This window comes from Poecilia formosa, unplaced genomic scaffold (genome assembly GCF_000485575.1).
Source record: "Poecilia formosa unplaced genomic scaffold, Poecilia_formosa-5.1.2 Scaffold93, whole genome shotgun sequence".
Taxonomy (NCBI): Eukaryota; Metazoa; Chordata; class Actinopteri; order Cyprinodontiformes; family Poeciliidae; genus Poecilia; species Poecilia formosa.
Genome location: NW_006800032.1, coordinates 273,300 through 297,655, shown reverse-complemented (window position 1 = coordinate 297,655; position 24,356 = coordinate 273,300). Strand labels below are relative to the sequence as shown.

General features: G+C 41.8%; 1 protein-coding gene across 2 annotated transcripts in view; it reads left to right on the top strand.

Moving 5' to 3' along the window:
• The window catches only part of atp2a3 (ATPase sarcoplasmic/endoplasmic reticulum Ca2+ transporting 3), a 51,646-nt gene extending 33,057 nt beyond the window's left edge, over positions 1-18,589 (top strand). The window contains exons 9-22 of one of the 2 annotated variants that reach the window (XM_007557940.2): positions 4,634-4,722; positions 5,269-5,371; positions 7,174-7,305; positions 10,124-10,240; positions 10,602-10,820; positions 11,261-11,596; positions 13,548-13,768; positions 13,979-14,181; positions 14,270-14,355; positions 14,468-14,601; positions 15,772-15,889; positions 16,331-16,448; positions 16,605-16,635; positions 16,758-18,589. In XM_007557940.2, coding sequence (XP_007558002.1) covers positions 4,634-4,722; positions 5,269-5,371; positions 7,174-7,305; positions 10,124-10,240; positions 10,602-10,820; positions 11,261-11,596; positions 13,548-13,768; positions 13,979-14,181; positions 14,270-14,355; positions 14,468-14,601; positions 15,772-15,889; positions 16,331-16,448; positions 16,605-16,609 — 1,881 coding nt within the window. In that variant the 3' untranslated portion in view covers positions 16,610-16,635; positions 16,758-18,589. The remainder of the gene's footprint in view (positions 1-4,633; positions 4,723-5,268; positions 5,372-7,173; positions 7,306-10,123; positions 10,241-10,601; positions 10,821-11,260; positions 11,597-13,547; positions 13,769-13,978; positions 14,182-14,269; positions 14,356-14,467; positions 14,602-15,771; positions 15,890-16,330; positions 16,449-16,604; positions 16,636-16,757) is intronic. The other variant, XM_007557939.2, reaches the window with a different exon arrangement.
• The last annotated feature ends 5,767 nt before the right edge of the window (positions 18,590-24,356 follow it).

The window sequence follows — 24,356 nt, the reverse complement described above, 5'->3', positions numbered from 1 at the left end:
CTCTCCTCCCCCCCCGCCCCCTCCACTGAATGCTGGCACTTAAACCTGGTCATTCTTGAACATCCCAACCAAATGTCTGTCAGCAGTTTGGGTCCGACGAGGGAAACCTTCTTCCTGGGAAGTGCGCGTAAAGATGTTGGAAGCTGAACTTCTTTAGGGTTAGGTGGTCATTTTTTAATCCTACTTTTTCCATTCCTTCTATCGTTTAATTTTTTTTTAACCCTCCTCTTTCTTAACATTTTCCATTAAAGCTGGAAAACCCTTTATTTTTGTTGTTGTTCTAAGGTTTATCTGTACTTGCCAGGTTTCGCGATAGCTGCTGGTAGAGCTCACGCAGCCCCCAGACAACGACAATGCCTCTGTATCGCCAAATCAGCTTCCACACAGACCCGGTAAAAGTCTCTGAAATGTCACGTTGCCTGAACAAACAGTGCTCCGGTCCGAGGCCCGAACTGTTCACCGGGTTGAATAAACGGTGGATATACAACCGCATTAGACTACAAACTCTGAAAGATCTTATCCACAAATATTCATAACTTGCACATTGCCTCTCCCTTTCCCTTTGTCTGCCTCTGTGTGTGTGTGTGTGTGTGTGTGTGTGTGTGTGTGTGTGTGTGTGTGTGTGTGTGTGGTACTCGCAGAATGACTTTGCTCTAAGCGCAGGGTAAATGTCAGCTCTGCTGTTTGTCTTGGCTCCTGTTAAGCGCTCTGCACACATCCCAGTCTCAGTTAACACCTTGTGCTTTCATCCCGTAGCTCATCTCTCGCCTCAGTCGCATAGGAACCGCCGGCCGACGCGAAGCTCCAAAATTTAAGCACCGTGATGTTTGGAGGAATAAATACATAGATGGAGGAATCATCCGTATTTATTTGGTCAATTGTACAATGTAGTTTTATTATTAATTGAATAATAATAAAACGTTTAAGCAAGTAGTTAATCATAGCTCGTCTTGAGTCGAGTACTTGAACAGGCAGAGCAAACAAAATGGTCTCTGTAAAACAAAATCTTAGTATGTTTAATTGTTTTTAAACCAAGTCTAACGTCCCGTTTTACATCTAGATGTTATCTTGATGAATATCCAGTTAAAAAGTATCAAAAAAGCACATGAGACTTTGACCAAACAGTGAAAATTTACATTTAGAAATCTTTTTTTTTTCTTTTTTTTTTTTAAATCTCCTGAAAAGTTATAGTTTTGGATATGAAGTTTCTGTCTGACGGTATCGATATTTATTGGGGGTTTTTTCTCGATAAAGGAATAAAAACACAGATCTGTCATATATTACAAATATTACATGTGTTTCAAATTTATTCAACCTCTTTTCTAGATCTGGTGCGATTAATTGGATTAATCGCGACAAATTTATTATTGAAATAATTGTCGGCTAATTTAGTAACTGTCAACTGGAGTATAAAAGCTGAAAAAAAAAATGTTTGCTGAAAGAACAGCACAATGAGGGAAGCAATTAGCCATAAACTACCAAAAATACATACATTTTGCATTTAAGTAAAAACAACAAACAACCTTTGTCTGTAAATAGTTGCATAGTTCTAGCTTCACCTGGTTCACATTCTGAAACAATTATTAATCGGTTGTTTAAAAAAAAAAAGAATCGTCAGCAGATCAGCCGTATGCTGCATCGACAAGCGGAGCAGAAAGGCCGAGTTTCCTGTTGATGTTAGAAGTATTTTTTTTAGCTTCAGTTTCATCCTTTGCCACAAATGATGACTCTTACACTAAATACATTTTTTGTAACTGCAATATTTATGCTCTTATTTTAAAAAGTTCTTCATTTGCGTCTTTCAAATATTGTATAAACGAGGTTTAAGTGGAAAAACCTATCCGATTAATCGTCAGAACAATCGATGGGATAATCGATTGCTAATATAATCGCCAGTTGCAGCGTTTTTTTAAGTGTAGTCAGGGGGGTTTCTGCAGAGCGCGTCTGCAGCGGCTGCCGGTCTGTTTCTCCCCTGAGATGATGTGGAGCGTCTGCGGGATAAACGCGTAGCAGCAGGGAGTTCCCTGCAGCAGGAGCACAGGGGAGGGAACCTACCACAACCTTGAAAGCTTTCCAGTCCCAGAAAAAGACTAAAGACGGGCTGACACTAGTAAATATTGACTTTCTGCTCCTGCCTTTACTCCCCCGTCACGCTGCTCCCCGCCTGCAGAGAAGCGGGCACGCCTTATCACAAAGTCAAATTGGGCTTCCTCTTTCTTCTGCTTTTTTTTTTTTATTTTCTTCTCCACATGCCGTTTCCTGATGATAGTGCTTTTTGTGGTAACTTAACTCCTCCCCAGCCGAGTTTACTATGTACTTCCTCTGTTTTTATGCCCCTTTCACTGCAGTGGTTTGTCCATCGTCCTTCCTCCAGTTCCCAGCAGGACCAGGCTGTTCCCCTGCTGGGGTTGGGGGGACTCCCTCTTGTGCAGCAGGGATTCCCCTCTGAATCCTGACACTGCATTTCCCATTTTCTTTTGTCTTTCATACACATGCGCGCGCGCACACACACACACACACGTTACTGTAAGCAGGGTTAGTCACAGTGCATCCCCATATAACCTCTGAGGAAGTGAGCAGGGTGGAAAAAAGAAACAAACTTCTGGCTCTACTACTGAGTCACATGGATCACACTGCGCCCCGTTTCCTTGGAGACGGTCGGAGAGCGAGAGGAAAACAAAAAGAAAAAAGATCATTCCTGTTTGACTCTTTTTTTTTTTTTTTCCCAACGGTTTCTTTCATCTTTAAGATAACGGTGTTTATTCACCACAGCTGGAATTCAGTATTTAGCTGGTAATGCGTTTCAGTTGTGCAGCATTGTTGCGTCATAAGTGGTGATATATTTGCAACACTGGTGGTTCCTAATGGTGAAATGCTGAGTTACGGCCGTGTTGACTCAGACAATCATTGAGGACCTCCATATTAAAGCTAAAAGTATAAAAGGTCATTGCATTGAGGGAAAAGTTGAGTGTAAGGAAAAATAATGCATTATTTTTCTGCCAACAGAGGAATAATCAAGTATCGAGTGTATATTCTGTGCAGTCCATCGAATACCTTTCAGTGGATCCAATGTCTGTTTAAAATCGATTTCTTCTAGGAAACTGAATCTTTGGTTTCCACCATCATCAGATGTTACGTTTGTACAACTGGAGATCTGATGAAACCACAAGGTGTTAAAGAGTGCGATCCTAACTTAATCTACTTAGAGCCGTGTTTCTTCTCGTCTGCTCCAGCCCCCTTGATGTGGCGGCTGCTGCAGAGAGCCAGTTCAGATGATTTTCTCTTGTAAAGGCTCATCTGTAGCATTAAGCCGTAGCTCCAGGGAGAAACCGCTGACAGTCTGTCATTAAAGTTATTGTTCTTCTAAACAGACACCCACAGGTGTTTCCAGCAAAGCTACAAATTGATTATTATGACCAAATAACTACCGTAGTAACTTCCTGGCACTTGATCAGAGAAGTCTCAGACATGTTTTCAATTCATGTTTGCTGATTTTTCCCACAATATTACTGATAATTGTTTTCCTTCCTTGTTTCCTCAAAGGAACGTTGTCATGTTTTCTTTTTTTTTTCCCTAATCTCACCAATTCACTGGTGCAGGTTTCAAGTGCAAGTGTCTGATAAATTACTGTGAGAACTACAACTCCCATGATGCTTGTGGGTGTTTTTGACGTCCAAAAATAGTGAGGGGGTAGTATAGTGCATGCTGCAGAAACCGAAATTTACTAAAGAAAAAAAAAAAGCCATAACACAAAATGCAGTGACGGTACGTACAAACAAAGGAAGTTGATTTTTGCCATTTTTATTTATCGTGTGAAAACTTTTATGTCAAAATTTCACCTCCTTTGATGGTACTTCTCGATAATTTCCACTTTCTTCACTTGGCATCTTTTATCATGCAGAATGTACTTTAAAGTTGGGTGTGTGGCAGACTGAATTCAGGAAGCAGGAAGTGAATGAAGAGGCTCAATATGCAGCCTGCAAAAAATCTGGCTGAATAATTTGGCAACACGTGAGTGAGACGGATCGAATCGAAATATGATGCTAAATGCTGCACACTGGGGAAATTTTAATTCGATCAAAAATACAATCAGCATAAAGAGAATGCATGTGTACACTTAATGAATCAACAAATCACTGTGCGCTATAGAAAAACCTAAACCAGCTGCGTTTTGCAGGAAACTAGAAAAAGGAAGTAGAGAATCAAATAAGATCTGGATCCGTATGAGAACGAAGCAATTTGTTTTTTTAATTTGCTCACATGTGTAACTCCAATGTAATATCATTCTATATGTGTGTGTGTTAAATATTTGTTTAAACTCCAGTTCATTGCTGCTTCATTGTCAGTTTTTTGCCTGTAACAACAAACTAGAATGCCTCCGTTTTGTTTCCTTGAAAGATCAATTTTCCCTTCAGTCTTTGTGGATTCTGAGAACAGATCATCTGGTCTGCTGGACGTGAATAAAAGGAAAAGCTTTAAAAATAACTAAAGATGATCAGTGCTTGTGCTTGCACAAATTACATACAGAAAACAAAAATAAATCTTTGTCACACACAGACTTGCAGCCACATAACAAGGGCAAAGCTCAGCTTTTCTCTGTCCACTCATCTCTTAACTTTTTCTCCTCTTGCAGATGTTCGTTGCAGACAAGGTGGAGGATTCGAGCTGCACCCTGCACGAGTTCTCCATCACTGGTTCTACGTATGCCCCTGAAGGACAAATGTGAGTTTTGCAGAACGCAATTGGCCTTTGGGAGGAAAAAAAAAAACCCCAAACAAAACCTCTCCTTTTTAGCTTAAAAAAAATTCCCTTAATCCTCAACTCTACCGTACTTATATCTATAAGCTACGCCACAAGACGCTTCTGCTTTGTTGGGTTGTTGATGTCGGCGAACATGTTTTTGTGGAGGCGTGCAGGTAGGTGGCCGTCCATTAGGCAGGAGAACGATGTCAGCAGCTCGTGTTGTTTTTGCTCGACTGCTTAGCGAGCGCGCCGCTCCGTGTGAACCTGACGCTTTCATAACGGCTCAGTGTGGGTTTCTGTGTGGGAGCTCTGCTAGCAACGGCTGCAGCCTCCACAGGGAAGGGATCCACGGTCGCCATGCAGTCATCAGCGATGCGTGACAGAGGCGCGCGGTCTCTGCTTACCGCTGCACGGCCGCCGTTTTCTCCTCTCGACGCTGCAGCTCTGACCAGCTGCCGGCGAAACCTGCTCTGACGTACATGTTTGTGTTTGTCCCGCCATCTGACTGCTTCTTTCCCCCCCCAGACTTAAAGGGAACAGGCCCGTCCAGTGCGGGGACTACGACGGCCTGCTGGAGCTGGCCACCGTCTGCTCCATGTGCAACGACTCCTCGCTGGACTACAATGAGGTCATTTGCATGTACAGTTATTTTGAGTTGCAACGCAGAACTTTTTCACTTTTCTTTTTTTTTTTTTTTTATGGTAAACTTTAATGGTATTTGTTGGGATGTACGGGGGAAGGCGAACACAAAGTGGTGCTGAAGGAAAACTGTGCATGGTTTTAATGGTTGTATCTATTCTGAGTAAATAAAGCTCAGGGTTCAGAAGTCACCTAATTTAGAAACACTTGGACTGTAATTTGATCTTAATTTAAAATCCAGCTGTTCCGTTTCTGGTCCCAGAGGTTTTTTAGAGAACGTTAGAGGAAAGTCAGGGTCCAAAAGACCAAGGAAGCTGGCGGACAGGTCAGGAAGAAAGTTGTGGATAAGGCCTGGGTTATGAAACCATTCACCGAGATGTTACTTGGCACTGTCCATGGCGATCAAATATAAACTTTAAAAGAACTGCAAACCCTCCAAGACAAAGCCGTCTCACTGAGCACCGAGCAGAGAAGTGGAGTGATGAAGTTTAAAACAGGGAAAACCCGGGAGTGGCTTCGAAAGACGCGATATTTGACCTTTCAGTGACCCTAAACACACAGCCAGAGCTACAATGTGTCTCTGCATTTTTTATTTTTATTTTTGGCTGATCAGCCTGACCTGCCGATTTTTGCTTTTGGCAAATACCAATTTATTATTAATTATTTTATTTATTTATTTATTTCATTTTTGCTTGAGAAATCGCTAAATATGACAAAGTTACTAATTTGGCAGCAGTGAGTGAGCGCTGTGAGCCACACCTGCTCTCACGACGGAGCAAAAGAGGACAGCGGCTGATTGTCCTTTTCAAAGGTAGATAAGATCGTTTCTTTACATTCACTTATCAGCCGATTGTTTTCCCAAACTTAAGGAAATCAGGCCCAGTTTATTTGTCTGGTCAATTTATCAGTGCAGGAATATTTGTGCTACAGTGGCTCAAAGTCCAGGCTGAATCCACAGATGACCTCGGGTCAGGGTCAGGGTTCACAGTGAAATAGGAGCAAAAGTTTCAACCCGGTAGAGACGTACCAGGTTGTAGGTCCATTGTTTTCCTTCCACTTCACAATGCTGCAGCAGCTGTCGGTTGTTTTTGAAACAGCAATGCAAGTAAAAGTTTTAAGGCTTCTGAATTCTTCTCGAGGTTTCTCTCTTCCACATCCGGTGTTGCAGGAGGGTAATTTTCTCATTTGGAAAACACGGGCCACTTTCTTACACGAGCGTTCTGTTCCTCCGAGCTAATTTTACTCTCGCGTGTCGTCTTCTCCCTGGTTCTCATTGTTTTTCTCACCTCTTTGTCAACGCCACGTTATCATGGCAACCACGCTGAGTGGGGAGGCCAGGGACAAAGCCGTTCTCATCCTGTACGGATCCCCTCAAGATTTTCAGTTTTCAGAAATAGCCTCTTTGCCACCAGTTTGGCTCATTTCTGAAAGGGATGCTAAGATGAGCGTGCCAACCCGTGTGAGAAGGCCAGAGGAGCAAGACGAGGAGGAGGAGGAGGAGGAGGAGGAAGATGGGAATGCTAGAGAGAAACGAGGAGTTTTATTGCATCTACAGCCGCTCACACAGATAAATGATGTGTGCTGTTTAACATTAGTGGCTCGTCTCAGCCGGCGAAGCCAAAACATTTTTCATGCTGGGCTCAAACTTCATGTCGGCCATATTTAGAAGACAGACATGCTCTAGGGTATTTGCTTTAGGGTCATCGTTGACTAAATGTTGTTGACATATAGCACGGCGTACAACTGTTCTCTGTGATTGCTGAAATTTAACGCCAGCCTGTCCTCTTGCAGAGCAAAGGGGTTTATGAGAAGGTGGGGGAGGCCACCGAGACGGCCCTCACCACGCTGGTGGAGAAGATGAACGTCTTCAAGACCGACCTGTCAGGACTCACCAAGGTGGAGCGCGCCGGCGCCTGCAACTCGGTAAGATTTCCCTTTGCAGCGTCTCCACCGAGCTGCGCACGCTTTCAGTCGTGCACGTTTCGGCATCTCGTTCGACACCGGTGGCCTTTGACTTTTTTATTTTAGGGCATTGGGTTTAGGTTCAGCTGTCGGAGTTTATCTAACCTTTTGTGCATTTTGAAGTGGGGGCGTCCCGATATGACTTCCTCACTTCTGATGCGATACCCATACTGTCCTGATACGATATCATCTCAAATCATATATACTTTTATCATTTATTTTGTGTGGAATGTTAAAAAAGACTTGACCAAGTGGTATTGCAATAACTGGTATAAATGCATTTATTATTAACCAGTGAGTTTGCATGTGCGATGCAAGTGATGTTTGATAGAAACAAAGTTTTTCCTCACTATTGGACCTGTCGCAATAAACAATAAATAAATGAATCGCATGATAAATTAAAGCAAACTCGATCATTTCTATTTGCATGATTTACAGTTTTTTTTTTCTTTCTGCCAAAAAACTGAATGACAAAAGTCTTCACTCTGGTGTTTTGGCCTCAACTAGTCTTTTATTTGGAAGAACTATTTTGTTTACAGAGACTTCATAATTTGTTTTATTTGTTATTTCTGTTTTGTTTATTTATTTCTGGATATTTTAAATGTCTTCCAGATTCAGTGTTAAATTTTTGTTAGAATTTAAAGTTTATTGACCTTTAACAATGTGTTCGTTACCATTACTGGAAAATTATCTCTAAACGACAATATTATCGGTTATCACAATAACTTCTGAGACAATTTATCGTCCAGCAAAATGTGTCACCCTGACAGGCCGACTCATGCTGTCCTTTCCTCATGATGCCATCTACTCCTGCAGCAAAACAATCCCAAAGCCTAATGCTGCCACTGCCGTACTTCACTGTCTCTTTTTTTCCTCTCTCTTCAGTCTGCAGTGGAACATGTTAAAACTCATGTTGTCATGTTTTACCATTCACAGCTTATGTGTGTTACCGTTATTATGATAATAAACCAGGACTATCACATGTCACTTCTGGTTTCTTTTGCTTTAGCGCTTCAGACTGTCAGAGTGACGGTTATAAACAGGATGTTGATCTCGCAAATTGTCCAATCACAGCTGCTGAAGCCTCTTCCCTGCGCAGGTCTGGTTATTTCTCCTCAGTTTTCATTCTGACATCCACAGCAGCACCAGTTTGCGAGGCTGTAATGAATCTGCTTGGCGTTCGAATGGCATCCATCCGCTCTGACGGCGCTCTGATCTTTCAGCTTCACGTTTAGGTATTGTTTAACCCCGGGTGGATAACTAAAGACTGAAGTCAGCAGGTCACTTTCTCCTCGCACAAAGACTCGTTAATGAAGCACGTTGTTGTCATTTGATACATGTTTGACTTCAGGGTGTGAGTTGGCGATCGTTTGCTTTTGTCTAAGGACAAATTGCCTGTGAGAACATCTCCCAGTTGTAGTAGTTTAAATAGACGGCGAAGTTCATCACGTGGGAACGGTCAGAGTCCTGCTGTGTGAATGATTAACAGACCGATGAGCCGGCGTTGGTGAGATGTCCCTCTACCCCCCGCAGTTTGGAGCTGCTTCACTTCTGTGTCAATAGCAGCCGTTAAGGGCCCAGACGTCGTCACTGTCAGGACCGCGGCAATCAACGTTTGTTTGTAATCTCCAAACAAACTTTCTGCAACCAAGCGACGTCTTAATCAAATTAATTTAAATGGGTTTTTTTATTTTAGGCTTCTGCTGGAAAGTGCAGAGCCCAGAAACAAAGAGGAGCTCAGATAAACATCCAGTTGTTGATGTGATGTAGCAGCAGGTTACAGGATCCAGTTCAAGTTCCTCACCTGCAGCGATCTCAGCTGGACGTCTGTTATCCGCTCAGAAACAGGATCGTAACTAGAAGGACCCCTACTGGTAGGACAAGGCATCACAGTGCAGAGTGAGGGCAAATTAGGGCTGAAACAATCGACTATTGAAACAACTAATTTAGTCATTGATTAACTGGAATAAACTCAAAAAAGGGCATTCGCTGAAAGAAGAGCACACTCAGAGCAGAATTTAAGCCAAAACTATATGAAATAATATATTTTGCATTTATATTGTCTGTAAATAAGTTCCACCAAGAACTCCTCAAGTGGCAGAGTTTAGCTTCACCTGGTTAATATTCTGTTAAAAAGACTAAAAATCTCCTATTAAGCACTGCTTGCTTTTCAATTATTAATGGAAACCTGGTCCACAGATCAGCCCGACTCTGTGCTGATGTCCAGTCGGGCAGAAAACCTCTGGGCTTTTCACATGTTGATGTTAGGAGTATTTATCTAGCAGCAGAACTAAAGGACTGTATCGCATTTTAGTCAATAAACTGTTTATTTTGTTATTCAATAAAGGAATTAAATTATCTGTTTATTTGCATTTTCTTATATATTCATAATATTGTAAAAAAATGTGTTCAAAGAAAAATCTGCAGAATGTTCAAATTTCTTTTTAGACGTCAGAATGCTCGATTACTAAAATAATCTTTACTTGGAGTCCTAGTTCATATCGCTCACAGATTTTGGTTGAATGACGGTTTGAGTTGGTCAGTCGCATAAAAACCCAATGAAGTGCAGAACCCAGTAGTCTGCAGCGTAGTTGACATTTGACTGTTTCCACGATTCCTCCTGTCCTTCCTGATCCTCGGTCAGATTTGAGGACGAGCCGGTCGACTGTCTCCTGTGAATTACTGTCGTTCAGCTGTCGGAGGCTCAGCCACAGCCTTTTTATTCTTCTTCTTCTTCTGTTTTGTTTCACTTTCCTCTGTCCTCTGCTGTCGCCGCCAGGTAATCAGGCAGCTGATGAAGAAGGAGTTCACTCTGGAGTTCTCCCGCGACCGCAAGTCCATGTCCGTCTACTGCACTCCTGTCAAGGCGGGCGCCCAGAGCAAGATGTTTATTAAGGTGTGGGAACATAAGCATTGTGTGTGTGTGTGTGTGTGTGTGTGTGTGTGTGTGTCTGTGTGTCTGTGTGTCTGTGTGTGTGTTTTCTCGGATATAATTTAGACTCTATAAAAGTTTTCTTCTGTCACAACAAAAAATATTCTCATTGTCTGTGTGTCTGTGTGTGTGTTTTCTCGGATATAATTTAGACTCTATAAAAGTTTTCTTCTGTCACAACAAAAAATATTCTCATTTGGATAAAGTCTCTAACTCTGTTGGTGCTTAAAAACGTGTTTTCATGCTGAGCGTAAAGATTTATTTTGAACTTCCATGTTTTGTTTGTTTCAATTGTTGCTGGTTTTATTTTTTTCCTCCATCACAGGGCGCTCCTGAAAGCGTGATGGAGAGGTGCAACTACCTGCGTGTGGGAACGACAAAGGTTGCCATGACGCCAGCCCTGCGCGAGCAGCTGATGGTTAAAATCAGGGAGTGGGGGACGGGTAAGGACACCCTGCGCTGCCTCGCTCTGGCCACCCACGACACGCCGCCGCGCAAAGAGGACATGGACCTGGAGAACTCCAGCAAGTTCGCAGAATACGAGGTGCGTGGAGGGGCTAAGCTAGAGCGGTCACATGTTGGTCAAACAAACGCATAATTCAGTCTTCTAGAAATATTTTAAATCCTTTTAGTCCTATTAAAAATGGTTGCTTTTAAAAGTTGGAGATGATTAGGAATGTAGCACACAGACTAATATTTGCTGTCTTGCTAGCTTTTTATTAGCAACCTGTGATTTCATGCTAGCAAAAACAGCTAGGGCTGTTAGCGGCTAGCTGTTTTTGCTACTAACAGCCCTAATTCTGGAAAAGTCTGGAATTTAAGGAAGTATTTTTGTCTGGATGAGTATAAAAATGCTCTAGAATATGGAACATTTACGACTTCCTTATTTTCCATCCATTCATTTATGCTTAAATCATTCATCATTCTGGTTTTCCGTCAGTCCAGTGAACGCCCCTTCATCCCGCTCCTCTCTCCTCCTTTCAGATGGGCCTCACGTTCGTCGGCTGCGTCGGCATGCTGGACCCGCCCAGGAAGGAGGTGATCGGCTCGGTGAAGCTGTGCAACGAGGCCGGGATCCGCGTCATCATGATCACGGGAGACAACAAAGGCACGGCCGTGGCCATCTGCAGACGCATCGGCATCTTCGGCGAGGAGGAGGACGTGAAGGGGAAGGCGTACACGGGCCGCGAGTTCGACGACCTGACGACCGAGGAGCAGAGAGAGGCGGTGAAACGCGCCCGGTGCTTCGCCCGCGTCGAGCCGGCGCACAAGTCCAAAATAGTCGGATACCTGCAGTCATTCGACGAGATCACAGCCATGGTGAGAAGTTAACGGGCAAGAAGGCTTACAAGTAAAATCGCTGATTTTATTCACGCCGAATCTAATTTCCAATACTTTTTTGGTTTCTTTTCTGTTTGTTTCTCGCTTTGTTTTCTGAAAAAAAAGAAATTACAAATGACAGAGAGCATTTCCAAATAGTGTCTTTTATTTCAGTCATTCCTTCTTGGATGACAGGGTATCTTGGACCTTTCTAATTACGAGTATATAGTCATAATGACAGCTGATTAAAGATGCAGCTTTACCAGAAAGAAGTCATAAAAAGATAAAAGATGTTTTAATGAGGAAAATAGTTCAGGTGTTACAAATTTTCAACAAAAAAAATCGTCGTTGAATCATTAACAGTTATTATGACAAACGGTAATAATATTCTTTTCAGACCATTTTCAAGCAATATTTTTAATAATGGTATAATAACGCAGGTTTGTCCTCTCAAAGACCAATGAACTTACATTTTCTAAAGAATATTTATTTACGTTCCACATTGGGACGTAAATAAAACAACTGAAAAGAAGAAACAAAACAGAAAAACCACTTGCAACCAAAACGATAAAAAAAGATTCATTATGATTCTTCTGCAACACAGAAGAATGTGTGTTGCAGAACAACACACATTGTTGTGTGTGTGTCAAAATGTTTTGATTGTCCATCAAAAAATTTTAATCATCACAATGGAAATGATCAAGCTCATTTAAATCTTTTGTTATTTCTCTTGATGTTCGTATAAAGCATCACTTTATTCTGGCACTATTACAACTTCGTTCTCATAATAAAAAAAAATAAAGATGACATCGTAGCCTGGCACAGTTCGGCTGTGTAACGAACATCTGAGCGGCGGAGGAGAAGAAGCCGGTGAGGCGAGGCGTGTTCCCGTCTCTCTGAGGCTCCCTCAGACTGAGCCATCAATATCCGTCACTCGCTCCGCCGCTCCCCATCTGACACGCGCCTCGGAAGAGACGCCAATCCTCCGGGAAGGCGGCGAGGCAACAGTATCACCACTTGGCTGTCAGATATTGTCCAGTTCTCCCATAAATCCAGAACTGCTCTCAAGGCCCCGGCGCCGCTGACGGATCCGTCCAGATCTGAATAAACCCTGACGGCGTTTAATCGAGCCGCCGCTGTTGACTTCTTCTGTTTGAATGCGAGACGTCTCCCACGGCTCGGCTTTAGGAGCTTTAAAATATCTGGTTTGCAGTTAATCTTTACAGTATTTTTGTTTAGTTTCTACTTCAAATATTTTGGTGCACTTGAAATAAGACAAAAGTAAATACCGTATTTTCCTTTAAGTCAGCAATTCTTGAATATAGTTTTTAAAAAGTACCATTTTCACTGGCAGATATTTTTAGTTTAATGTGAAAACAAAAACTCAGTAAAATTAATTTTAAAAAAAAATCTGTATTCAAGAATTATTGACTTAAAACATTTGTATTTATCTTGCTGATAAGTTACTTTTAACTTGTCTCATATCGAGTAGGGATGCACCGATTGGGCCGATATCGATATCCAGGATAAATATTGCTGTTATGTACGTTTACTGATATTTACAGATACTGTAGATATTATATATATTTTACCTTGAAAAAAACAAACACACACACAACTGCTTCTCCGCTTCAGTTAAACTCCCCACAATCCTTTGCTGCATCGCTGTCACATGACTGACCTCCTTTCCCGCTCCTCCAGACCGGAGGAGCGGGAACGAAGTGGCAACGAAGTGGAAATAAATATCAAACCAATTTTATTTATTGGACCGATACTTAAAAAAATTACTAATATTGGCCGATACCAACGTTGGTGCCGATATGTTGCACATCTCCTGTTTCTAGTTCAAATATTTTAATACACTTGATATTAGGCGAAAAATACTTGGTAAGAGTTTGTGTTTTGCAGCAAAATTAGCGTCTTGTGTCATGAAATGAATTGTTTCACTCAGACAGGAGACGGCGTGAACGACGCCCCGGCCTTGAAGAAGGCAGAGATCGGCATCGCCATGGGCTCCGGCACGGCGGTGGCCAAGTCTGCGTCTGAGATGGTGCTGTCCGACGACAACTTCTCCACCATCGTGGCTGCGGTGGAGGAAGGCCGGGCCATCTACAACAACATGAAGCAGTTCATCCGATACCTCATCTCCTCCAACGTGGGAGAAGTCGTGTGGTGAGGCCGAGACCTGGAAACTCCACGTAGGGCTGGGCGCTGAATTTTCTGGTTGTTGAAGATTGAATTTTCGGAAACTCTGGATTTGTTTTCTTGGCGAATAGCGTCCAGAGTGACGCCACTTGTTTTTAAGCCGCACCGCCCGGCCCTACCTCCACATGAGGCCGTCTCCGTCTCCCTGACCTCGCCTGACCTGCTTTGTCTCCGCAGCATCTTCCTGACAGCCATCCTGGGTCTCCCCGAAGCGCTGATCCCCGTCCAGCTGCTGTGGGTGAATCTGGTGACCGACGGGCTTCCTGCCACCGCCCTGGGCTTCAACCCCCCAGACCTGGACATCATGGACAAACCGCCCCGTAACCCAAAGGAGCCGCTCATCTCCGGCTGGCTCTTCTTCAGATACCTCGCCATTGGAGGTAGCGCTACGTCTGAGACGATGACAAATGGATTTCATTTTGTTGTACTTGTTTTTATTTTTCACTTTGATTTAATGTTTTCCTTCAGGATATGTGGGCCTGGGAACAGTGAGCGCAGCCACGTGGTGGTACCTGTTCGATGAAGAGGGCCCACAGGTGTCTTTCTACCAGCTGGTGAGCTCAGCCTGTTTTTACAGGCTTTTGCCCGTCGCAGCAACACCTCCGACCTCTGAATCTCCAGCCACGTGTTCGCGTTGAACCTCTTTTCTTCTCCCTTCGCACACAGCGACACTTCATGCAGTGCACAGAGGACAACCCGATGTTCAAGGACATCGACTGCGAGGTGTTTGAGTCCCGCTACCCCACCACCATGGCGCTGTCGGTGCTGGTCACTATCGAAATGTTCAACTCCCTCAACAGGTCAGCGGCTGTCTGATGCGGAGGCCGAGCAGACGGGCGCTGAATGTCAGGGCTGTCAGATTTTTATTAAAGGGATCAGACGCTGTTATCCAGCGACACAACAAGCCCTTTGAAGGAGGGATTCGGTTACAGAGTAGATAACAGCAGCGCTGACAGCTCTTCACCGTTTCTCCTTGTAAAACCAGTGTTAACTTAAGGAAGTACGATAGATGGATTTTTAGAGGCTGGACTGTGCATTTGATCAGATTTGTGTTATAATTTTGATACCATCCAACACACCAACTCACTATTAGATATTATGACAATTGTGATTTTACACTTTAAGTGTTGGTGGGGGGGGGAATTAAATAAAAAGTGGAACAGATGTTGTCTAATTCCAAACTCAACAATGCCTAATAACACCGATTTTTAACATTTTTAAGATTTCACAACCGTGAAATCTTAAAAACAAATCTTTAAAATCCTTACATTTATGTATCTAAAATTGTGGCCTTAAAATGCCTTAAATTTGTTTAAGAAAGTTAATTTGGCCTGAAATATTTCAATCATAAGTCTTAAATTTTCTAATGAAGATGTATATCTTTAGAATAAATAAAACATTAGATTTTCTTTTGAACATTTTTAGATGCACTTAGATAAATTCAAGATACCAGGTCTTAAATTTTATTCATAACAGTCTTAAGTTGTAAATTTGAGTTGGTGAAACCTGCAGAAACCCTGATTAATATTGATATCATAGCCAATAAAAGATATTTCTCCATTTAACACAGTGAACCAAACGAATACCACCTGGCTGTTTTCTCTCTCCCTCATGAATATCACACACAAACGGTAACAAGATCGAAATAAATAATTACTAATATTGGCCCATTTTTCCTCATTTTCACTGACATGTGAAAAATTGACCAATACCTGCATTATAAATGCCGATATATTGTGCTTTCCTAAAAACAATCATGATTGTAATCTTGCGGCATAACAGTAGAGGTGAAATATAAAACATTTTGCATTTTTTATAACCGTTTGAAGCTAACAGTTAGCTTCAAGCTAGCCGTTTTGTGGTAAACAAGGAAATGACTGTAGAACCGCTCCACATGTTACTTTTTAGAACAATGTTTGCTCATTTTTTCTTTCTGACCTCCTGACCTGTGGGAACATCTGTCTTGGCAGTTTGTCTGAGAACCAGTCCCTGCTCAGGATGCCTCCCTGGGTCAACATTTGGCTGCTGGGAGCCATCATCCTGTCGCTGTCCCTCCACTTCCTGATCCTGTACGTCGAGCCTCTGCCGGTGAGTTCTCAGGACGCCTGATCAAGTCCAACTACTGACTCCGCTCGTTGTGACGCGTTTATCGAATAATGTAGGTGGGAAACTCAGAATTTTACTTTCGTCAGCCAATCACTGATTGGAGCAGATTGTAGGGAAACCATTAGTACATTTCTAGGAACAGAGTTATTGTGAAAAGTGTGTTTTACTGTTGATTCTTATGTTAATGTATCTTTAAAGAAAAACCATCTGGGACAGACCATTCCACATTTTATTTGATGTTTAAAACCCCCAAAACTGTCTGTATTGGTATTGAAAAGAAAAAAAAAAGGAATAAATAGTTCTTATCATCACTTTTATCGTTATCACGATAATTCCAACAAATATTGTGCTAAAACCTTTAAGTCCCCATTGTCATACAGCTTCATTTTAAGTATTTCTGAGTGGGTTTTCTTTGCCCCTCAGCTGATCTTCCAGGTGACCCCTTTGTGCTGGTCCCAGTGGGTCGTGGTCCTAAAGATTTCCATCCCCGTCATCCTCCTGGACGAAGCACTGAAATATATTTCCAGGAACCATTTAGAAGGTGAGCTGGGGTCAAAGTGTAGAAACAACCCACTTTATGAATTTCAGTCATTATTAAACTGGTTCTGTTCGTTTTTTTCTCTAATGTTCAGCAGCTTTGTCCACATTTCTGATCCTTTTTTCCTGCTTCTTTTTTCCCCTCTGCTTTCCGTATCAGCATAAATTTTTATCTCGGCTTCTGCGAAAAGGTACCGCAGCTTTTCTTCCTCCTTCCTCTCTTTCTTCTCTGCTTTAGAACCGGACCAACGTAAACAGCCCATTTCATTCTCTAAACCATGTTTTCTTTCTTTTTTGTGTGTTTTCCCGGCAGATGACGAGGAGAAGAAATATCGGCGGAGATGGCAGCAGAACTAAGACCTCTCCTTTGTCGCATTTGCATAGTTAGACACACACACACAGAGCTACACTCTTCCTTTTTATGAGCTAGGAACCTTTTCTCTCCCAGGCCCTCGTTCCCGTCCTCCCCCCTCCTGCATGTCCAAACACAGCGCCGCTGAAAAACAACCTGAGAGAAACGGAGAAAGGGTTTATGTTCCGGCTCGGTACGGGTGTTTGTGGGGGGGGCGTGGGTTGCGTGTGTCCGAGTGTGTTTGCAGATGCACGACTTTTTCTTTTTTAGCTGCAAGGATGAGAAACAACTGCAGAAAAAAAAAACAAGAAAAGAAAGAGGATAAAACAGCCTCAGGCTTCTTAATACCATGTCTGCTCTTTTTCACTGTACAGCACAAACAGAGAGGTGCAGAAATGAACTTGAGGGAGGGCTTCATACTAATTCAACAGAGTCTGAAAGAGAGGTGGAGGAGAGACTGTACACATAAAGAGAGAAAAGATGAGGAGAGGCGGGACCTGGAGGCTGAGTGTGCGTGGGAGAGCCACCGCGTTCATGTCCCGCCGCTGCCGCCACCCACACAGCCGCAGAAACACGGTCTCATCAGAACTACAACCACTTCGCCATTTGTTTACACTTAAAGCAAACTCTTCCTAGGGTTCCCCTCTCTCTCTCTCTTTCTTATGCTCTGTTTGAGGAGGCAGCTTTGAGCCTCAGGTTGGGGTCCTTTTTTTGGGTGGGGTCGGGGGTCAACGGTGTGAATAGCTTTATGCTGCTTTAGCTGCTTCTATCAGCTCTTGACTCGAGGAGCTGAGGTCAGCCGACGCGCCGGGCAAAACGGAACGATCCACAGCAAAGCTAAATTTAAAACAAATACAAATCCTAGCCTTAAATCTGCCTCTATAAAATCATCCGCGCACTGTCGGGTAAACGTCTTCAGCAGCACAGCTACCAAACTGACTCTTCTACATTAAAAACAGGAAGAAATGGAGCAGCAGGTGAGCGGAGGAGCTAAACATGTTAGCCTTGATATCGATTAGCTTTAGCGTATATCGATTAGCTTTAGCGTACCTGAAGATGCACTAATGAGGCTTTTGTGCCGGATGTTTGACGTCTGGGTTTGTTTGTAAAGCTGTACTTGCCAAAACCAAAATTTCCCAATTCCAATTTCTGTTCAACAAAATGATACAGGGCGTTTCCTTCTAGCTAGCTTCATTCTAGTTTATATTAGAACTAGAGGTGACGTCACACGACGAATAAAAGAGAGCGCTAACTGTAAAGCAGAATCCTACAGGTGTTTTAAAACAAAGACAAACTCATTACAGAGCTAACGTTTTCCATATTTTGTTAGCGGCTATCGTAGCTAGCTTGTGTGTGTTATAGAGAATCTGAACTCTGACGTCCAAATTTCTGTATCTTCCATGACGGCTGCAAGTGAAAAGCCAAAACAAAGAAACGTTAAAAAAAAAAAAAAGCTCTCACCAAAGAGATAAAACTTTAACGTTTTGCTGTAAGCTTTCTGCTGTGCAGCTATATTGAGATAAATTAGTCTTATGTGGGAAAAAAATCAAAATACTCCCCATTTTTTTACGAGTTAAACTGATTGCATGTCTCCATTTTGCACTATGTGAAGCGTTCGTGTCTTATAAAGCCCACTGCACATCCAACATAGCGATGTGGTCCTGACGAATGTGCCGCCATGGAGTTTTTCTCCTCCCGTCGGTGTGACGTAACGAACGTCCGTTCGCCCCGCGTTCTGCGTCCTCAGCTCCGCTCGCTCTCTCAGCGCTTTCGCGGTTTACTCGCAGATTGTTTAAAAAAAAATAAATAAATAAAATAAAAATAAAAAAGACTAGACAATGTATTTGACTGAATGAACCCACGTGGAGGGAGGGGGTCTGAATGTGTGTTTTTAAGTCTTTTGCAGGAGTTTGTTTTGGGGAGGGCGCAGAGGGTCTCGGTGCTCTGTGGGCGGGGCTGTTTCTCAGGGGAGGGTCTCTAAGGTAGAGAAGCACATTTAAAAACTAGAGCGTCAGTCCGGTGCTGGTTGAAAACCCGTCCACACGGTCCCCAGTTTTGATCACACTGCAACGTCACTAAACACCAAGTATCTTTGGTCGAGTTTCTGCTGTAAATATCTCAATTTACTTTTAAATAAGACAAAACTAACTTACAAGTAACTTTTCAACCTGATATAGGAACTTGTTTCAAGTCATTAATTAATATTAATGAAAAAGTGGTAGTTGTAAGTGAAATAATCTGCCATTGGCAGGTTATTTCACTTATAACTAGTGCTTTTTCAACAATATCAAGGTAATATTTATTTCTTGCTGAAAATTTACTTGTAAGTTAGTTTTGTTTTATTTCAAGTGTACTAAGATATTTGTACTACAAACTAGAACAAAAATACTTCTGTTTCTGTAACAAATAAATTAAAACAGATGCTCTTTTCTCTGTCACGACTTGAACATTTTTGGTAAATTTGACATTGCGAAGCTATCTGATGGGATCGACAGCCTGATGAAACCTTTCCTGTGTAACTAAACTGACCCGGTTGGACTCGGCGTAGCGTGTGGATCCTTTTCTTTCTTCTTTTCGTTGTTGCTTCCAGTCCTGAATGCCTCTTCTTCCTGGTGGGACGTTTCGAACTGGAGGGAGTCCCCATCCTGAGACACCAGTCTGTGCTGTTGCTCACTGTTTTGTCGCTTGAGAATGTCTTTTTTTGTTTGTTTGTTTTTGTTTTTTTGGGGGGGCGGGGGGTTATCAGCTCCAGGATGTTCCCAGCTTGTCGTGTTCTCTTGGATCACTCTTAAAAACCTAAGGGGATTGGTTTAATGCAAGCGAACTGATTTAATAATGACGCAGCATTAAAAGGGTAACCCTATACTTTAATTTCTTAGTAAAAGCCACCTTGGTTTACCCCTAGAATGATGCGCCCTCTGTCCTTACCAGCGGACCACAACACACCCACCCAGGTCCCCAGGTCTCCACACTGCAAAAACTCAAAATCTTACCAAATTTTTTTTTTCTTTTAGTTTCTAGTGCAAATACCTTAGTACACATGAAATAAGACAAAACTAACTCACAAGTAACTTTTCAGCAAGACATAGGAGCTTGTTTTATGTCAATAAATCCTTAAAATTTATGAAAATACTAGTTCCACTAACAGATTATTTCACTTGTAACTTGTGGGGCGGGGGAGGACGTCTTTTTATAAGTGAAATAACCTGCCACTAAAACTAATACTTTTTAAAATCTGTGTTCAAGAGTTATTGACTTAAAACGATCTCCTATGTTTTGCTGAAAAGTTACTTTTAACTTGTTTCAAATGCCCTTTCCAGCGCTCTGGAAACCAAACCAAAACTTCCTGGTAAGATTTGGAGTTTTTCCAGTGCAGGTCTCTCTGACATGCTGGCACTATGGGTCTGTACAGCCTTATTTACTACTGAATCCTCCATTCTGTACAGGCGAGAAGAATACGATCGCATGGAACCTTGTTACTGTAACAATAACCTATACAGTATGTAATATTTAATTTTTCTGTTCTTACATCATACGTACAGCAGACAGACTTGCAAGGAAACTTTTTGTTTTGTTTTTTTAACGTCTCCATTGAGCACATGGCTAAGGATCTGTTTTTTTTTGTTTTGTTTTTTTTAGATTATTTTTTCATGCGTGTGTACAATACAAGGTCATTTCCTCACTGTTTTTGTTTGATTTTTGCAGTTAATGTCTTTTTTCCCCTTTTTTCGTCTTTACTGTAGAGAAAAAAAGCAAAGATATGAAATTAAGATAGAGAAGAATAGTGCTTATGTTTGTTAGTGGCAATAACGTGGATCATTTCAGCGAGGGCTATCTGGTGTGGGAACGCTCAACAAGCTGCTCACGAGCCGTGTCTGGTTTACACCGAGCGCCGAGCAGCGATGAAGTCCTGATGTTTTATGACTGTACATTGTTGGTGAGGAACTGGGCTCTGGAGAACCGCCGCGCTCTTTGTCCAGAACCCGTTGCACGAGTTCTGGACTTAAGTCCCGACTTCGGTCCGAAAACCGGAGAGGCGTCGAGAACAATCCGGCTGTGTCCAATTTTTTCCCGATTGGACGGGCGAGGCGTCTCCAGAGTGCGAGTTTCACCTCTGAGTTTAAAAAAAAAAAAAAAAGATTCTCTGTGTTGCCTTGTTGATATTAATTGTGGACACATAATTTTATAAACAACAGAGATGTGGAAATAAAGATTATTTATCTTGTTATTTATCCAGAGGTTGTGTTCTTTGTCATACATCTATATATATAAATGTATAGTTTTTTTGGGCTGATTAATTGCGATTAATCGATTGTTGAAGTAAATCGTCTACTAATTTAGTAATCGATTAATCGTTAACTGGAATACACAGACTCCAAAAATAGACCAATTGCTGAGAGAACACTTAATTAAGAAAAAAGAAAGAAGTATAAATTTAGCATTTAAGATTTCAAAAACAAAACGTTGCCTGTAAATGTTACCCAGAACTCCTGAGGTGGTTCAAAATTCTGTTAATATCATATAAATCTCAAATTAAGCCCCTTTTGCTGTCCAGATATTAATCAGGTAATCAAAACAAAAAACGCACACAAAGTGTATTGTACTATTTATTTAAATTAGGACAATGTGTCAATGAGTTCCACTAAACTTTATGGAAGAGTAAAGAGGTTTTAATAATACTTTGGTCCGTCACTTAAAATCTGAATAAAATAGCTCAGTAAAATATAGATTTGTTTGTAAATTGACAGCATGTTATTTAAAGGTCATGAATATTAAAGGCTGCATGCTGCAAGGTGCTTGTTGTAGATTCTGCTTTAATATGACCGAGTATGCTATGCCTTCTGAGTCACATTATTTTTGAGGACTAAACTGGCGGTATTATTTAAAAAAACAAAAAAGCAATACCTTGTATCAGTTTTCTACAGCATCAAATTCCGTTTTGGATTAATGAAGTAGTTTTGATATTTAACACCCTGACAACAGAAGGATCAAATGCGAGCCAGTTTTCCGCTCCTGATTCCAGTGCTGCGATTAAAGTCTTTCCTCAAAGTCATTTCTCCTTCACATCTGTTGGAAACTTTGCTAACAGATGTTTCTTCCCGTCTGGAATATGCATGTCAACATACTGTTATGGCAGAACCTGAGCGTCATACTACTGACCCCTGACAGCTGATCAACCCGCTTTTCCCTCCAGCTCATGATGCTGCCTCAGTGATCTGAACAAATTTACGTTTAGCATCGCTAATCGGTTTTAAAAATCGGTTTGCATTTATAGTTTAGCTCTGAAGGCGGGTGAAGTTATTCATGCTGATGAACACAGGAGCCGAGCAGCAGCTGCCACATCTTTCTGCTTTCGGCTTCTATCTGAAACAATTTGAGACGATTCCTTCTTCTCTTTCCTGCTCTTTTTTACGTTCCTTCACAGAACTATCAACGTGTGCTGCGTGTGTGCTGCATCTGTTGGTTTTCTATTACTCGACTGTACCTACTAAAGTGAAGTAGAAACATAATTTCTACTAAAAACAAAAACCACACACCCTGATCTGGTTAATGATATTGAACCGTTATTTTTGGATGCAGCTGTACTCAAAGTAGAGAAAACAAGGAGTTATTCTCCACTGTTTTTACCTGGTCTTTTATTTTTATTGTTTTTATTTCACCTTTTTGACACCTGTCTGAAAGGTGAACTTGGATGCCTCGAACAATAAGCAGGTGCCACACGCCGCCATTTCCATCCCATCACTGGACCAGCCTGAAAAATTAAAATTCACTAAAGAGGCAGCATTATGTGAAATTTTATTGAAACTTGCGTCATGTTATATTTCCTCATGAGGAGTATTGCTTTGATTCCGACGTGCATTTGAGAAACCGTTTAATCTCCTGTGGCAACCATTCAGATGAACTAAACGCATGCGCCGCTTTGAAGCACAGATTTCAACTTCTGCATTGCAGAACGTGGCCCCCACTCTGCTCCTTCAGACTAGCTAGCAGAAATTTATCAAACACCTGGTGGAATCTGCTGAACTCATCATATTAATTATTTTTTCAGTGTAACGAACGCACTTAAGAATGTTGTTAAAGGAATAATAAAGGAGTAATATAGTGAGTACTTCCTGAAGGTGGAGTGTCAGAAAGAGCAAGAGTTTCTTCTAGAGACAGAAGTCTAATTTGAAGGTGTCAAATTGTCTTTTAGGTCATATTTATTTACAGCATTTTTATAACAACTGAAGCCAACATAGTTACTTGATCTTTGCTTTTCTCATACAAGTGAGCAATTTGATTTTTTTTCTAACAGAAGCTGAGCCAAGAGAGGTGATTTTACTCTTAAATAATCATTAGTTATTGTATGTGAGAGAAAATTAAAGAACTGCCGTGGATACATTTCCATGTTGGTTTGGCACACACACACACACACAAAAAGCTCAGTACCGGTGTTCATCCAGCAGAGGGAGATGTTTACCCACAGTCCACCCTTCTGTGACGCCACACAGTGATTGCTGCTGTCAGTATGTTTATTATGAGCTGATTATTATATTTAAAAAAGTGTTAAAAAGTGCGCTGATTAAGCCCCAGCTGTGTCCTGCAGTAACAATATAACCAGCAGGGGGAAACTGAGCCATTTCCTGTCACTTCAGGTTATTTGACATCTTAATAAAGCCATATGCTCACACAGTTGTCTGACTACCAATTACCACATGGCTGATGCTGTGTCAGGATCCCACATGAGAGAGTGACACGCAGTCACATCCTCCCAGAGGAGAGAGGCTTCACAGAATGCAGAGGGGCCCCCCGGGGGGCCCGCAGACGGAGTAGAAGCTCTCTGTGGTGTTAGGCTGTTATTCCCACACCGAACCTCACAGGGATGCTGGATTTGGGACACCAGCGGGGGTACGCCGTCCCTGAGAAAAATATACACGCAGACTAATGACAGCAGCTGAGACAACGAGAGGACAGAGAACTAATATTCTCTGAGAGCCAGACTCACTCTGAGGCCTGGACTTTTTCAGATTTAAACCTCAGTGGAAGTTTCCGTCTGACAGAGCAGGAGAGAGCAGTGCCTAATTGTGAAGCGGAAGGGAAATTATATAGAGAAAAATCTGAAAAGTGCGGTGTGTGTTTGTTTTCAGCCCCCTCTACTCCGATGAATAAAATATGATTTTACTCTAATCCTTTGAAGCTGAAGGACCTCTAATCTTTTTCTCCCTACACCAATTCTCCAGCAAGTTAAGTTCAGAACTTTGACTACACCGCTACAGAATGTAAATATATGAAAAATCTAAATTATTTTAATCCTAAATTTATGAGGAGTTTGAACATAAGTACTCTTAAAATCTTAACTTGATATAATTTCCTCTCAACACTTATGCACTACTTGTTGTTGGAGTTAGGGTATCAACGTCTCAATAAAATACTTGTAACCCAGGAGCAAAAATTTTGATTTACTTAGGTTATTTTATGTATTAATGAATGCGTATTTTGCAAAAATTTTACTTTATATACAGCTTATAGGCCCAAATTAAGTGAGCTGTGCTAACATTTTTGAGATTTATATGAATATAA